This window comes from Perissodus microlepis, chromosome 9 (assembly GCF_051167445.1).
Source record: "Perissodus microlepis isolate ML-2025 ecotype Zambia chromosome 9, ASM5116744v1, whole genome shotgun sequence".
In the NCBI taxonomy this organism is placed as follows: domain Eukaryota; kingdom Metazoa; phylum Chordata; class Actinopteri; order Cichliformes; family Cichlidae; genus Perissodus; species Perissodus microlepis.
In genome coordinates this window covers 3,059,042-3,072,257 of record NC_140469.1, presented here as the reverse complement: position 1 = coordinate 3,072,257, position 13,216 = coordinate 3,059,042, and the positions used below count along the sequence as shown (strand labels likewise).

Genomic DNA, 13,216 nt, shown 5'->3' with positions numbered 1-13,216 from the left:
GATGAATTTGGATTTCTCAAGCAGGCGTTAATGCTGCAAATGTTGTCAGTCTTTAGCCTTCAGGGGAAGCTAGCAGCTTTGTGAAAAGGCTCATAGTAATCAATGGTGTATTTTTAGTTGGCACATATACAGTATTTTAAGTTTTTTCTCCAATTTTAAATCATGTAGTTTTAGTAGTCATGTTGAGCTATTACAGCTGTGCTGGTGTTTTTCCTACTCCACTGAGAGCACGTTAGTTCTTAAACTGAAGTCTATTGTAAGCTCAGTTGCTGAATAACCTCATTCTAAGTTCTATTCTTGGTAATCTTGAATTTTAACCAAGCAGTCCTTTTAAGCAAAGTAGGTGACTCACAAATGTGTCAAGAGCATTGCAAATCAGGATTTCATGGTGGTAGTGAAAACACAAGTGATGGGAGGGTTTTTTGTGTGTTCCACAGTTTTTTATGTAACGCTCCCTGTGGGCCTTACCTGAGCCGGGGTTGTGTTTAGCTGTATTGGAGGATGTGTGAGAGGTGGAAGTTGAGACCACCCTCTGGTCTGAACTCATGTCCTGCCCCAGTGATGAGCTGGACTTTCTTGGCTTCTTGTTTTTCAGGTGCCGTAGGGAGTTCTTCTCAGGAGGTGGCAGTGGTCGTTGGGGCCTGGACGTGGCGTTGACCTTCAACCAGGCTTGGGCCTTGTACTCCACAATCTCTCCGTAGTTAGCTCGTGTCACCCGGCACTCGTATAGACCTTCATCGTTCTTGCTGACTCTGGAGATCTGCAGCTTGTGTGAGATGTCATTGCCCTGGACTTTCACAGTCTGTTAGAGTAATTAAAAAAGAACAGACTGTCACAACATTTGATGGCATGATGAATACCACAAGTTGCTTGCACAACACATAACTCTCACACTCTGGGTTTTCCCCAAAATTTGACATGAACATATCCTAATTTTACTTTTCGAATGTGGAAATAATAAGATTAAAAAAAATAAAATCACAAATTCAGTGTCATTTATTCTAATAAACTGTACTTTTTTTGTATAGTTTGTTTTTGTACCCGTACTGTCAAACAAACTGATTTGTTTAACAGTACGCTTTATTTCACGACCATCCATTTTCCTAAGGTTGATGGTAAATAATTAAGCGCCAAGGACGAAAACATCTGTCAAGTCTACGAACCACTCTAAAACCCACAAATGTGCATTTGTTAATAAGGGGTGAAGGAGTGGTTCTGTACGGCTCTGAGAGCAGGGCAGCAAAGTCAGCCAAGCGCGTTAATCACGGCAGTTCAACTAGTTGTATGGGTGGCACACATGACAGGCAGATTCTTGCTCGGCTCATTTCACAACCCTGTTTCTCCTTATACTGACGTATAATTTTTATATACTTTTAAAGGACAGACATATCGCTATGTTCTCTCAATCAAGACAAAAAAGCACTTCAGATTAGGATTAAGGTAAAAGCTTTTTTCTTGGTTAAATATTGAAAACATCAGTATACTGTGGTCCATGTTTCAATTCATGGTTAACTTGGACGAGTACACACACGTTTAGTATGAACATTTTGTGATTTTGCAGACTGAGTTTAATGAAAAACATTTTTATGTTGATGAAAAACAATTTCGGTGGTAAGAGAAGCGGTTTTATATGCTGGTAAAAGCGTAGAGTCAAGAGCTTTGTGCAGGCACATGTAAATTTTCCATCTTCTGATTCAGATGACATTATCACAAAGAACAAAAAAACACTGTCAAGTTCATTATGGGACTGGACATCATTTGTATAGATGGGATAGAGTATGTTCTTTTGTTGGCTTTAGGGAGCACTTCACAATGGAAAATAGCCTCTGGGAAAAAATGACATTTTTACTTCAGTGCTAACAAAAAGGTAAATCAAAGACTAAATGCCATCCCTACAACCAAGAGTCAGAAACACTGAATCTGTTCTGAAAGCGCTGCAACAGAAAAAAGAACAACACTGCTACATCTGTTGCTACATTTCTATGCTTCAGTCCCAGTACAGGGATGAACAGGATGTGTTGCTGTTTTTGTGTTGCTATGTTTTATTTTAAGAATGACACAAACTCAGTCTTATGCTACAATCAGCTTAATTGGGTATTTTAGAAATGTTATTGTGGCGGTTTTGCTTCAGAAGCTGTGCCTGCGCTAAATATTAACAATCAAAATTGTCAGCCATGACACCTTTTCACAGGACGCAAATGTATACTTGCATGCAGTCAGCAGACATTAACAAAACTTCAAATATACTTACTAATACAGACACTGTATGGGGAAACAACATTTTCGGGTCACAGATTCTCTGTGTAGTTATACTGGCTCAACCTTCTTGTTTGAGACTTTTTTTGTATTTCGAGAAGTTGAAAAATATTTGAAGAACACACTGAGGTGCTTCCCATTATTCCAGTTCTCAATTTGAGACTCATAATTTGAGAAAAAAAAACTTTGTTTTAGCTCCACCTTCCTTTTCAGGTACCCTTTTCTCTGATTGGCTGCTTCTTAAACAGGACACTTGGATGCCTGTAATTGACCCCATAATTTGATACTTTGCCAACTTCTACCATAAGCATTAACCACTACACATAAGAGCACACACATACATCAGAGTATGTATATGACAGAATGTAAGAAGAGCCATAATAAGTTCCCTTTAATAATAACACATTAATTACTGAAATGTAAGAACATTTCAATACTCGTCTTCTGCTAGAAGACTGTCATACAGGCAAGGACCGTGTATAACACAGAAAATCACTGACCCAATTTCTAAGAAACCAGCATCTACAAACTTCACTTGATCGTAAATCTGTCACTTTCCATTACACATGCCTGCCTGAGTGTCTGAGGGCTCCAATGAGGTCATTTAGAGGAAGGCTGTGTGGTGCACTGGGCACAGAAGGCGCATACAGAGTGTCAGGAAAAGGGGCGGAATAGTTGGTGGAGCATGAGCGCGGGGAGGGAACCACTTTGACAGTAATAATACACTGCCACTGATTTCACTGATTAGCTCCTTTCTCTGGTTGAAGGTGTATTATTCGAGAAAATCAGCTGCTGTTGTGTTTGCTCGGAATGAAACACTGCCAACTTTGGTCACGACGGCACATGGCTGAGAAGCAATGGCCTACGTGATGTGTTCTTGTACTTACACTTATTTTCGTCCCCTCGTCATCAGGATCGGGCTCTTGTATCATCTCCATCTGGAAATGCAGAGAAAGAGAAAGGGAGCATGAGCAAAGTATAGAAACCTGCCACTTTCAGGACATGTTTAGAGATACATTTTATGCGAGTCCAGTGTCAGAAACCCTAAAACCAACTCTGACAGTCCTACGACAACCTTGAGAGACGGCATGATCTATCCACCGAAGGCTATAAATCTTTCAAAACCACATCAACACACAGCGTACGGACTGAGTGACTGCATTGCTACTGTTCTGTCTTTAAAAGTAAATGCCACTCTTGCCACTGTTTCTGATTTATTTTTAGATTTTCTGAGTGCTTCTGTGGAGAAATTAAAGACAGCTTCCAGATGCTGCTGTGAATTTAGTGGGAAAAGAAAACAAAAGCGGTTCAAACGAGGATGCTGTGTAACAAATGAACAGCTTCCTGAGACAAATCACACCTCAAAACCTCTATCAGCTTCTGCAGTGAAAAGTAATATCGCCTAGGAAAACTTATGACGAATAATAAAATGTCAGACAGCCAAGAATAACTTTTCACAATGGCACAAAAAACAGTGAACAGCAGTGTGGCTCCTGGGCTTACAAAATGCCTCTGTTTGAGCATAATTCTAGCATGGTGGCAAGCACTAAGCCTACAGCCTACATCATGGACTGAGCATTGATTTTAGAGGCTATAATTTATTTATCCCACATCGGATGCCAAATGGATGTGTGCCTGGAAAAAAAAAGAAGCAAATAAAAAAAGAAAAGCCTGCTGACTACAAAGCTGAGGAGGAGCAAGAGCTGCACAATACAGAAGGAGTTTCTCCAGAGGACATAGAAGCTATTGGCTCCACGGTTCAGACAAAAAATGAAGGGCAGGAGGAGTGAGGGATAAGATGGCTACTTATAAGCATTTGCTGCAGAGAGCGTTCAAGTGCTGTAATTACCTCAGAGGAACCAGGGCGCTTTTCTCTAGAGGATGTGCAGTAGACAGGTGATTAATGAGAAGAATTAGGAGCCATAGCTTTCTCTGCCTGCATGTATGCACGGCTCCTACATTGTGACTTCACAGATAGACTCGGCATGCTCTATTGTAACGAGAAGATGTCTTTAACGACGAGGCACGATTAATTGTCCTCAGCCTCAATGTTGGGACTGGTTCAAGTCATCAATTTCAGCCCCTGCTTTTTACAAACCACTATAACGGTGGTTATATGGGCTGCGTGTGCAGTCTATATATGTCACCTGAGGAAGATCAAGTCAGACTGTGAGCAGAAGAAAAACGCTCTGCTCTACCGTACCAGGGAGGCTGCTGTGTTCAGGAAACATGGTGGATGAAGAATGATTTAATGACTTATATTTGATCGTGGAATCTCCTGTAGGGATAATCAACTCACAGTTGAATTCTGTAACTATGTAATGTAAAATCACTTCTTCCTTGTTTTAATTTGTATCCCTTGTTGGGGATATCCATATTCTCATTGTTCTGCTTTCTAGAATTATTACTTAATGTCCAATATTAGCTACCAGCCTAACCACTCGTCAGCAAATTTCCATGTCCTGTCTGTCTTGCTGTCTTGTCTCAGCCCTGTTTTTGATCATTCTGCCTGTCATCCACTCACCTCCCGCCTGCCAACTCTGTTCAAAATGCCTTCCTTCTCTTTGTCCCATCTCCCCAAACTCTTACGCTCCATTTTGCTTATTTCCCAGACATCTCGCAACACACAGCAGCAGAGCATTAAGGTTTTTAAAATGTGAATGTGTATTTGTTTGTAGACGTGCACATGGATTATCCTTTGTTATCAAAGGCAGTAGTATGTATTTTATCAGGAGGTATATTTGTGTCTACACCAGTATACCCAGTTCTAGCCCACTTCTAAAGAAAGAGATGGTGTGTAAAATGTAAACCAAAATAGAATGCAATGATTTTTCAGTTCTCATAAATTCATATTTGATTCATAATAGAGCACACAAAACATCAAACAGAGGTACCAATTTAAGAAAAAAAAATGTTTTGAATTTGATGGCAGAAAAAGAACATCTTACTGCAGCACAGTTAATCAGAAGTAAGGATCATTATAAACACAATGAACTGTGCCATCCAGAAATGCAGGTTAAAGCTGAAGCATCCATATGTGATGCAGCTCTCGTCTCTGGGACAAAGCTCAGTTAACAGGACCTGAGATGGTGGAAAACTGTTCTGTTGCTGAACACATGGACACTGCATCCTTCAAACTAATAAGTACAGTGATCACCCAACTTTTTATCAGGGGTTCGTTTAAGACTCTGCATCTCTGATAGTGTGGCACTATGGAATTGGCAACTTGCACATCAGGAAACGTATCAATGCTGAAAGACTAGCTTCATTCAATTTCAAATAAACATGGGCTTTTAGCTCAGCCATCTCTGCATAAAAATTTATGTCACAAAGTGTGGACATAAAATGATTGCTATGAAATTGTAGCTTCATATACTTCAAATAATTTTAAGACGTTTCAAGCCATTTTTCACACACTGAAACCTGAAGCAATGTTTAAACATGAATATCTCAAAAACTATTAAAGATAAAACCTGGAAATTTTCACTGGCCTTTCTTATGATCAAAATTAAAATATGTGAAATTTGGGGCCAGTAGATTAAAAATGTCTGATAACTGGCTACTTAAAATATGAAAAAGTCCAGCACTCCTGCAAAGTCACATATTTGAGCACACACTAATAATAACACCACTTGTTTGTTTATAAAGTGACTTTTGACCTTTACACAGTTCTAAAAAAAATGTTTACAATGCATTTCATATTCACCTGTTCTCATACACAGTAGATAAATCATGGCATGTTGTTACCAGCCATCCAGAGACACTTGAAATTCACAGCCGAGGACACTCTGGCATGTGGCAGGGCCCAGAAAATTGAGTTTTCAAACACAAGCTAAATGTAAAATTTTAACTCAAGCCACAGTCTTTTTTGAAACCTCACCTCTTTTGGTGCTCAGCTCTTTTTTGTTTAAACCAAACCAAACAGAAGCGATGGAACGAAAAATGAAAGGATAAACATTCACACAGCGTCTCGTGCGGCTTTTCTTCTGATGGTTTCTAAAGTTAAAGCTAATAAACTGTTCCTGACTGCCTTCATTCCTCTTGCCTCGTTTGAACTGTTGAACATCCACACACAGTATAATCATCAGACATAAATTAGCAATAAGTCTGACAGTGTGATCAGTCTTATCCTCTGTAAATAGGAAAGCCACAGATTAGGATGAGTAGATTTTGACAACTGTAAGGTTTTTACCCAGGCGCAGGAGTTGAAAAGACATACTATATGAAACATTTTCTTTTGGAGCTCAAGCTTTGCAGCACTGACATTAGGAAGACCTAAAAATTAGTATCTGTATCATCATTTGCAATATTCTGTTCTGATTGATCAAAGCCTTTCTGCAATAACATCTTTAACTACTGATAATGAAGTCTATGAAATCAGCCTACTTCAATTTTTTGATTTTGACATTATCTTTATCAATCTTTATTCTTCTTTGGCTAACAGAGGAAAACCACTAAGGGTGAAGCACTTTATAATCCAAATTAACTGTGAATTTACACATACTGAACAGTTCTTTAAATTTCATATTTTCCCAATAAGATAAGAAACTATGCAGCTGTTTTCCCAGGCAAAGCCCACATATAACACAATCATGGTAAAATACGTTACACACCTGCATGCTAGCAAAATTAGCTTCAGCTTTCAAGGCAACAGCTAAAGTTACCTATTAAATAGCCACAGAACTGAGTCAACAATTTAATCATGGTTCTGAATAGAGCTTTACATAAGGTTCCTTCTGTTCACATTATAACCATATGCCTTACAGCCATACTACTCTGAGCACGCCTATATGTCAGATCTTGGAAGCCAAGGTTGGGGCTCTTTACTGCCTGAATGGGAGGTTGTTTGAGACTACAAGGTGCTGTAAACTTGGGGTGGCTGTGGCTCATTGGGTTGACCAATTGGAAGGTTGGTGATTTAACTCCCAGCTGCCCTAGTCTGTTTGCTGACTAGACCTTGAGCATCTTGGTTTGTGTAGGATGTTGAAGCCAAATTGCCAGCATCTGTTAAAGAATAAGCTTGACAGAAAGTTTTTAAAAGAATAGAATAATGTGCCGTGAGAGCTCAGTTGGGATAGAAAAGCACCACTGAAGCATCAGTCTATCTAGTTTAGACATCTCGTCAAATCAGACCAGTTCGATTCTGCGTCATCACAAGTCCGAAGACTAATCACAGAAAGCAGAGTGTTTTTAAAAAGAGGAATTTTTTTACACAGCTTTTCCAAACATCCTAGTTTTATATCTACATTACTGTACTTTGCACACAGAAACAAAGTTATTTACCCGAAACCAAACACTACCAAGGTCAAACTTATGAGCCCTTCTGAGGCTAATAGTCAATGGTGGACCCTTTTTGCTTCATTCTTCAGTCAGTTATTGTAATTTTAAAGGGTTTCACAGGTCTGCTGAGCAGTTCCACCCATAGTCCTTTGGTGAATCTCCCAAACTCCAAATTTGATGGGTCTTTGGTATTAATCTGCACCTTCAGTTCACAGAAAGTAAACTGAGGCCGCTTGCTAACAATCACTTTGGTCTTCTAGAGGTAGTTCTTTACCAGTTATTCACATCCTCTCTCTTCCAAGCTTGTTCTGTACTCTGTGGCATTCTTTGAATTTATCATTGATACTCATCACTTCAGTTCTTGACACTTGGAAATGCTGTGATAACTTTGTGTAACAACGATTCTTTTTTTCTCATGTCTAAACTGATTTGTTTGGTTTTGGCATGATGTTTTGTCACTTGACATGTCAAACCCTTGCCAACGTTTTAAATTGAAAGTTAACTCACAGTTTTAACTTGACTTTACAAGCTTGAAGTATTACACAGTGAAAGCACAATTACACAGCAGGGGTTTCTGCTATGGCTAAATTAAAAAGGCCAGTGTTTCAGAGGACTAATAATACTGAACCATGTAATTTCTCTATTTTTAAAATAATTCTGTTATTGTTATGCTAAGAAAACTAGTATGTTTAGAAATATCATGTGGAAAATCGCTTGCAAATGGAGACATTTTGACAAAAACTTAAAATTTCATAGTTAGCCTAATAATTTTGTCCTCATCTGTCATGAGTCAGTCTAGCTTGATTGGTAATACCAGTTCTTACAGACACCTTTCCCTCCACACTGAACTATGTAAAATTAAATAAATAATTTAAAAAGGATTTCAGATTTTGTGTTCTTGGTACATTGAGATATGATGAATAGCACCTTAATGTCTGCAGTTTTAATAATGTGCAAACAGCCACTTTAAACAGATATGTAAAACCGTGCTGAAAACGTTGTTATATGGCACTGACAAATCTCATAAGGTAAACATTGTGACTATTTATATATATATATATATATATATATATATATATATATATATATATATATCACTAATGGTTATTTTGGCTTTCCCTGCTACTTCTTGCAGAATACAAGGACTTCCCTTGGTCTTTGGTATTGTAAATATGAGCTCATATATTATATTTATTTAGAACCAATAATGCATTTCAAAGGATTCTTTTTTTTAAATGTACAAAAACACTTTGAACAAAGCCACAGATGTGAACATGTACTGCTACAGAATTTCATCAGGATTAGAGAATTGCATGCATGTTTGGCTTTATACAAACTGTGTAACATCGTAACAAGACAGCATCACAATCCAAAGACTGATCACAGAAAACAGAACCATCTTCTTTGACTTTGTTTGGGAGAATAAAAGAAATGACAAAAATCTTTTTATGCATCTTTTTTTATTTGTTTTCAGGACAATACGTCTCTGCACTGACTCTTGGTCAACTGAATGTGCTGTCCTTGTTCACATATTAAGAAAAATCTATGTCTGGGTTCACCCCATCTTTCAGATATTTTGAAATATTTTATCCAAACTGACTTACTTTATGAGCGTGAACCCATTAGTCACCCAGTGCTGTACAGATGCAATTAAGTAATTGTGACATAATTAATGTCCAATATCAATTCAGAATCCCTGCATTTATCACCTGCTGTAAAAAGACATTTGTCTGGCACTAAGATGTTGCTGTGCATGTCAAATAAAAACTGTTTCAACTTATCTGAACGTCTACCTGACAGATGTTCTCTGAAGTAAGTTTCCAGCCTGACAGCAATGCAAAAGTTTTCCCTGACACTGTCGGGATAAACTTCAATTATTTTCCCATTTATATTTCATTTCTTTCACATGGGTGCCTTCTGAGCCAAAGCCGCGGTCATTCACGAGTATCTCAATTTCAATCGCTTGTCTTTTTATTGCAAAACCCTTCCACCATGACACTCTGCCATTCTTCATGCAAATCTCAAATTGACTTCTTGTAAAATGTGCTCTGCAATTATTGTGCATCAAAGAAGCTTCATTGACTTTTTGAAACTAAATTAATGTCACATGAAGAAAAATGGTCATCATTTAAAGCGAAATACAGACTAGCCCACCCATCGCTGCGGCTGTGATTGCATTGCACCTCTTACTATGATGGGACAATATCTCATTTTAGAGCCCTGACCCTGCATGATAGACATGCACCCGCAAAGAAAACATATTCAGGCAACAAAATATTAAATGAGTTTACCCAGCAATCATAAGCTTTACAAACACAAACAATCTAAGAAGGTTAAACTCAGGTCGTGGACTTCATATGACATATTAAACCCTTTAATCTCAGGCTATACCACATGCTGTGGGGAAAAGCCTCTCATAACCAGTTTGCAATTTATAACCACAGCTTAGAAGTAGTATTGAAATACACAGAAAAATAGCCCTCAACTGATCTTTATATATGACATTAAAGTACAACATATCACCTAAATGCTTCTGTGATGTATATCCAGTCACTCTTATGAGTAAAGCCACTTTTCTTAATCAGCAGGGAATGTCACTCTTGCTAAGTCATTATGCTAATAATTACCTCATAATTACTTCAAGACTGTTCAAAACTAGTTAAACTTCATGTAAAACAACAGCTCTCCCCACCTGAAAAAGTAGTCAAGTATGCTGTTGGTGCAAGCTGAACTACAGTCCCATTTTAAAGTTAAGCAACATTTAGCAGCCTTGTTATTAAATGTGCACTGGTGATAAGTTCTGAATAGGCAGAACTTGTCACCACTGTAAGTGAAAATCAACAAAAAGTGAAACTAAATATGTTCACAGACTTTTTGGTCTGTTTCTGTTTTATTTGAAAGCATCTGTACATGCTAGCTCTCTGACATGCTGTTGGTGCTTTTTGCACTTTTATTGGATTATGTAATAAATAATTTGTGGTATAGCTATTCCAAATAAGTCATGCTTCAGTTTTACTATGTATAATTCTAGTATTTTGTTTTTTTCTGGGATGGATGTTGTGTGTGCTCAAAAGCACCTTTACAGTTTATTGATGCAGCTTATGAACTTCATTTTTCCTGCTTGCTTCTTCATCAGCAGACATTGTAAAAATGGTAAATAAATATTAATATAGCATTTTTTTTTTGTCACAAAGCATTTTCGCAACACAAGCTGCATTCAAGACATTTTACTTTTACACCAGTGGATGCATCAGTACACATGTGGACTGGACTAGTAGAGGACCCGATCTACTTTCAAGCCACAGCTTCACTACTGCATACAACTGACTTCTTCCGACGCCTACGCGAACACCTTTAACGATCCCTTAACACTGTGACTCTGTGGCTTTTAAACTCCAAAACATGCTACATCAAAGATTGGTCCACACTAATGATTGGGTCCCTGCCACAAACACAGTAATATGGTGTATATGGAAGTGCTAAGGTGACTGCTGTGAATTATACATCAGATAAAACATCCTCTGACTAAGTGGATGGCACAACACAGAAGAGTTACCTCACCAGTCCAGGACTGTGCGTCTACAGTCTCGTGGCCACACTAACAGTGATGAGGATACGCAAATCCTGGACAGGAAGCAACACTGGTTTGAGCGAGGAATCACGTTAAAGGAAGCAATTTACTTGGAAGAGGAATATCTGAACTGTGTAAGGGTCCAAAGGATATATTGTTCACCATAATACTGTAACTGGAGCCACAGCACAACTCTCTGTGAATAGTCTTCATGGCTATTGATCAACAGTGATGATAATTTGTACATCAATGATCATTAAATGATTATAAAACCGACCTCACAGCATTGAACATGCAAATGTAGTCTTTATAACGTCGAGGAAACCTGCAGTGGATTAGTGACACAAAACATTTCACCCATGGAAAACACGACATTCAGATGAACCAAATCAACTCTCTGGCATCTGAGCAATATTCCCACCAAGGTAGGACTGAAAATCCATAAGATACAATGACACATCCATTGTGTCATTGTATCTTACATGCCTGTCTTTTTGCTGTTTTGTGCTAATCACAAGTGCCTTGCAAAGTGACTAGTGGTCGACTGTATGTAAAATAAATAGGGGTGCATATGACTCATAAGCTCAGCATTTCTGATCTATCGATTGGTGTCAGCAATAAGCACATTTTGCTTTCCTTCCTGGAAGAAGATACGATGATCTGGATTTGATTTATCTGGTCTTTTGTACATCTGTAAATACTGCCCCCCCTCCCAAAAAACAAACAAAAAATATATAATGATGGAAGAATTCTCAAACATGTTTGCTGTATTTCAAATACCCTCATACTTTAAAAGCTATAATAACACTCTCTGACTGAGTTCGATCCATTCTGTTTGTGTTAAATGTGTCTTTTGTAATATGACTGACTTAATGTGCACAATGTGACATAATGTCAGGGTATTTCCTATGCTGCACCACTGGAGAAGGATAGAAAATGTATCAAAGACCCGAAAGAGCAAGGCTTTCTTTGTAGAGCCGCCATTTGCACTGACGTTCAATAATGATACAGGGAGAAATCCATCATGGACTGGAGATGATAGAAAAGTCTCTTCAATGACAGCGACAGGAAATACACAAGCATTCAATGGAGCAACATGAGGATATGTTTTGTGTAACACAAACAGAATTCACACTTTGGAACTAATAATATGCCCTTGCACTAGGGCTGTTCGATATAACGATATATATCGGGATATGAGATTTTGGTCATATTGCACAGCCCACCTTGCACCTACTGTTTTTGAAAGCAATGACTTCTTGGCTTTTCTCTGAAGGCTGTTGATGAGGGATGCAGGGCATCTCAAATGAAGTAGATGCGACAACCTCTAAAGCATTGCACAACAGAAAATGATGTTTAACAATGTAAGATTGTAAGTAACATGTCTGGGGTTGTACGTTTGCAAAATGCAGCTCAGCGTGAGAATCTAGTAAAGGGCTTTTTGACTCGATGATTCTATTTCTTTTTGTCGCTTTAAAGAGATAGTAACTAACAAGACAAGCAGACTTGCTACAGAAATAGAGATAAACTAAAGACACGAATGGACCCAAATCTGCACATCACATTACAAATCTCCAAACTCAAGCTTGAACCGCAAGGCATGCGATTGTCTTGAAAGTAAATGCCTGTCTAAAAATACAATTCATTTGACAAAAGGATAAAAAGGAGTCTTGAATATGTATGACACCTTGTGATCGTTGTGTTGGATGGATTAGATGACATCGTTTGTATAACTGAATTCACACAGAAAACGTGTAAAAAGTTGAACACATGATAATTTGTTTACAATGCATTTGGACTTTTTCAAACTCAGCAAAGAGACGTGTTGTAGTAGGTATGATCAGATTTCTGGCATCTGAATAGTCATTAAAAAACCTAGATATTTCTTATTTTTGCTTGAAGAGACCATCCCTGTAGCTACAGTCTCCATGTACAACGTAACATTTCATTCCTACAAAATGTTGGTAAGATATATCTGGAGTAAGTTCTTTATAAAGATTTATATTTTTCAGGGGGGAGTAATGTTTAAAACATAACACAGATTATATTATATTATGATATTTCACATAAAACGTAAATAGCAATGACCTGAACCACTGGGTAAACTCC

General features: G+C 38.1%; 1 protein-coding gene across 1 annotated transcript in view; it reads right to left on the bottom strand.

The window, feature by feature from the left end:
• The window catches only part of vstm2a (V-set and transmembrane domain containing 2A), a 95,196-nt gene that overhangs the window by 18,410 nt on the left and 63,570 nt on the right, over positions 1-13,216 (bottom strand). Inside the window, exons 3-4 of the mRNA XM_084938747.1 lie at positions 3,144-3,194; positions 469-802 (exon numbers count right to left, since the gene is read on the bottom strand). Of these exons, the coding sequence (XP_084794873.1) occupies positions 469-802; positions 3,144-3,194 (385 nt within the window). The remainder of the gene's footprint in view (positions 1-468; positions 803-3,143; positions 3,195-13,216) is intronic.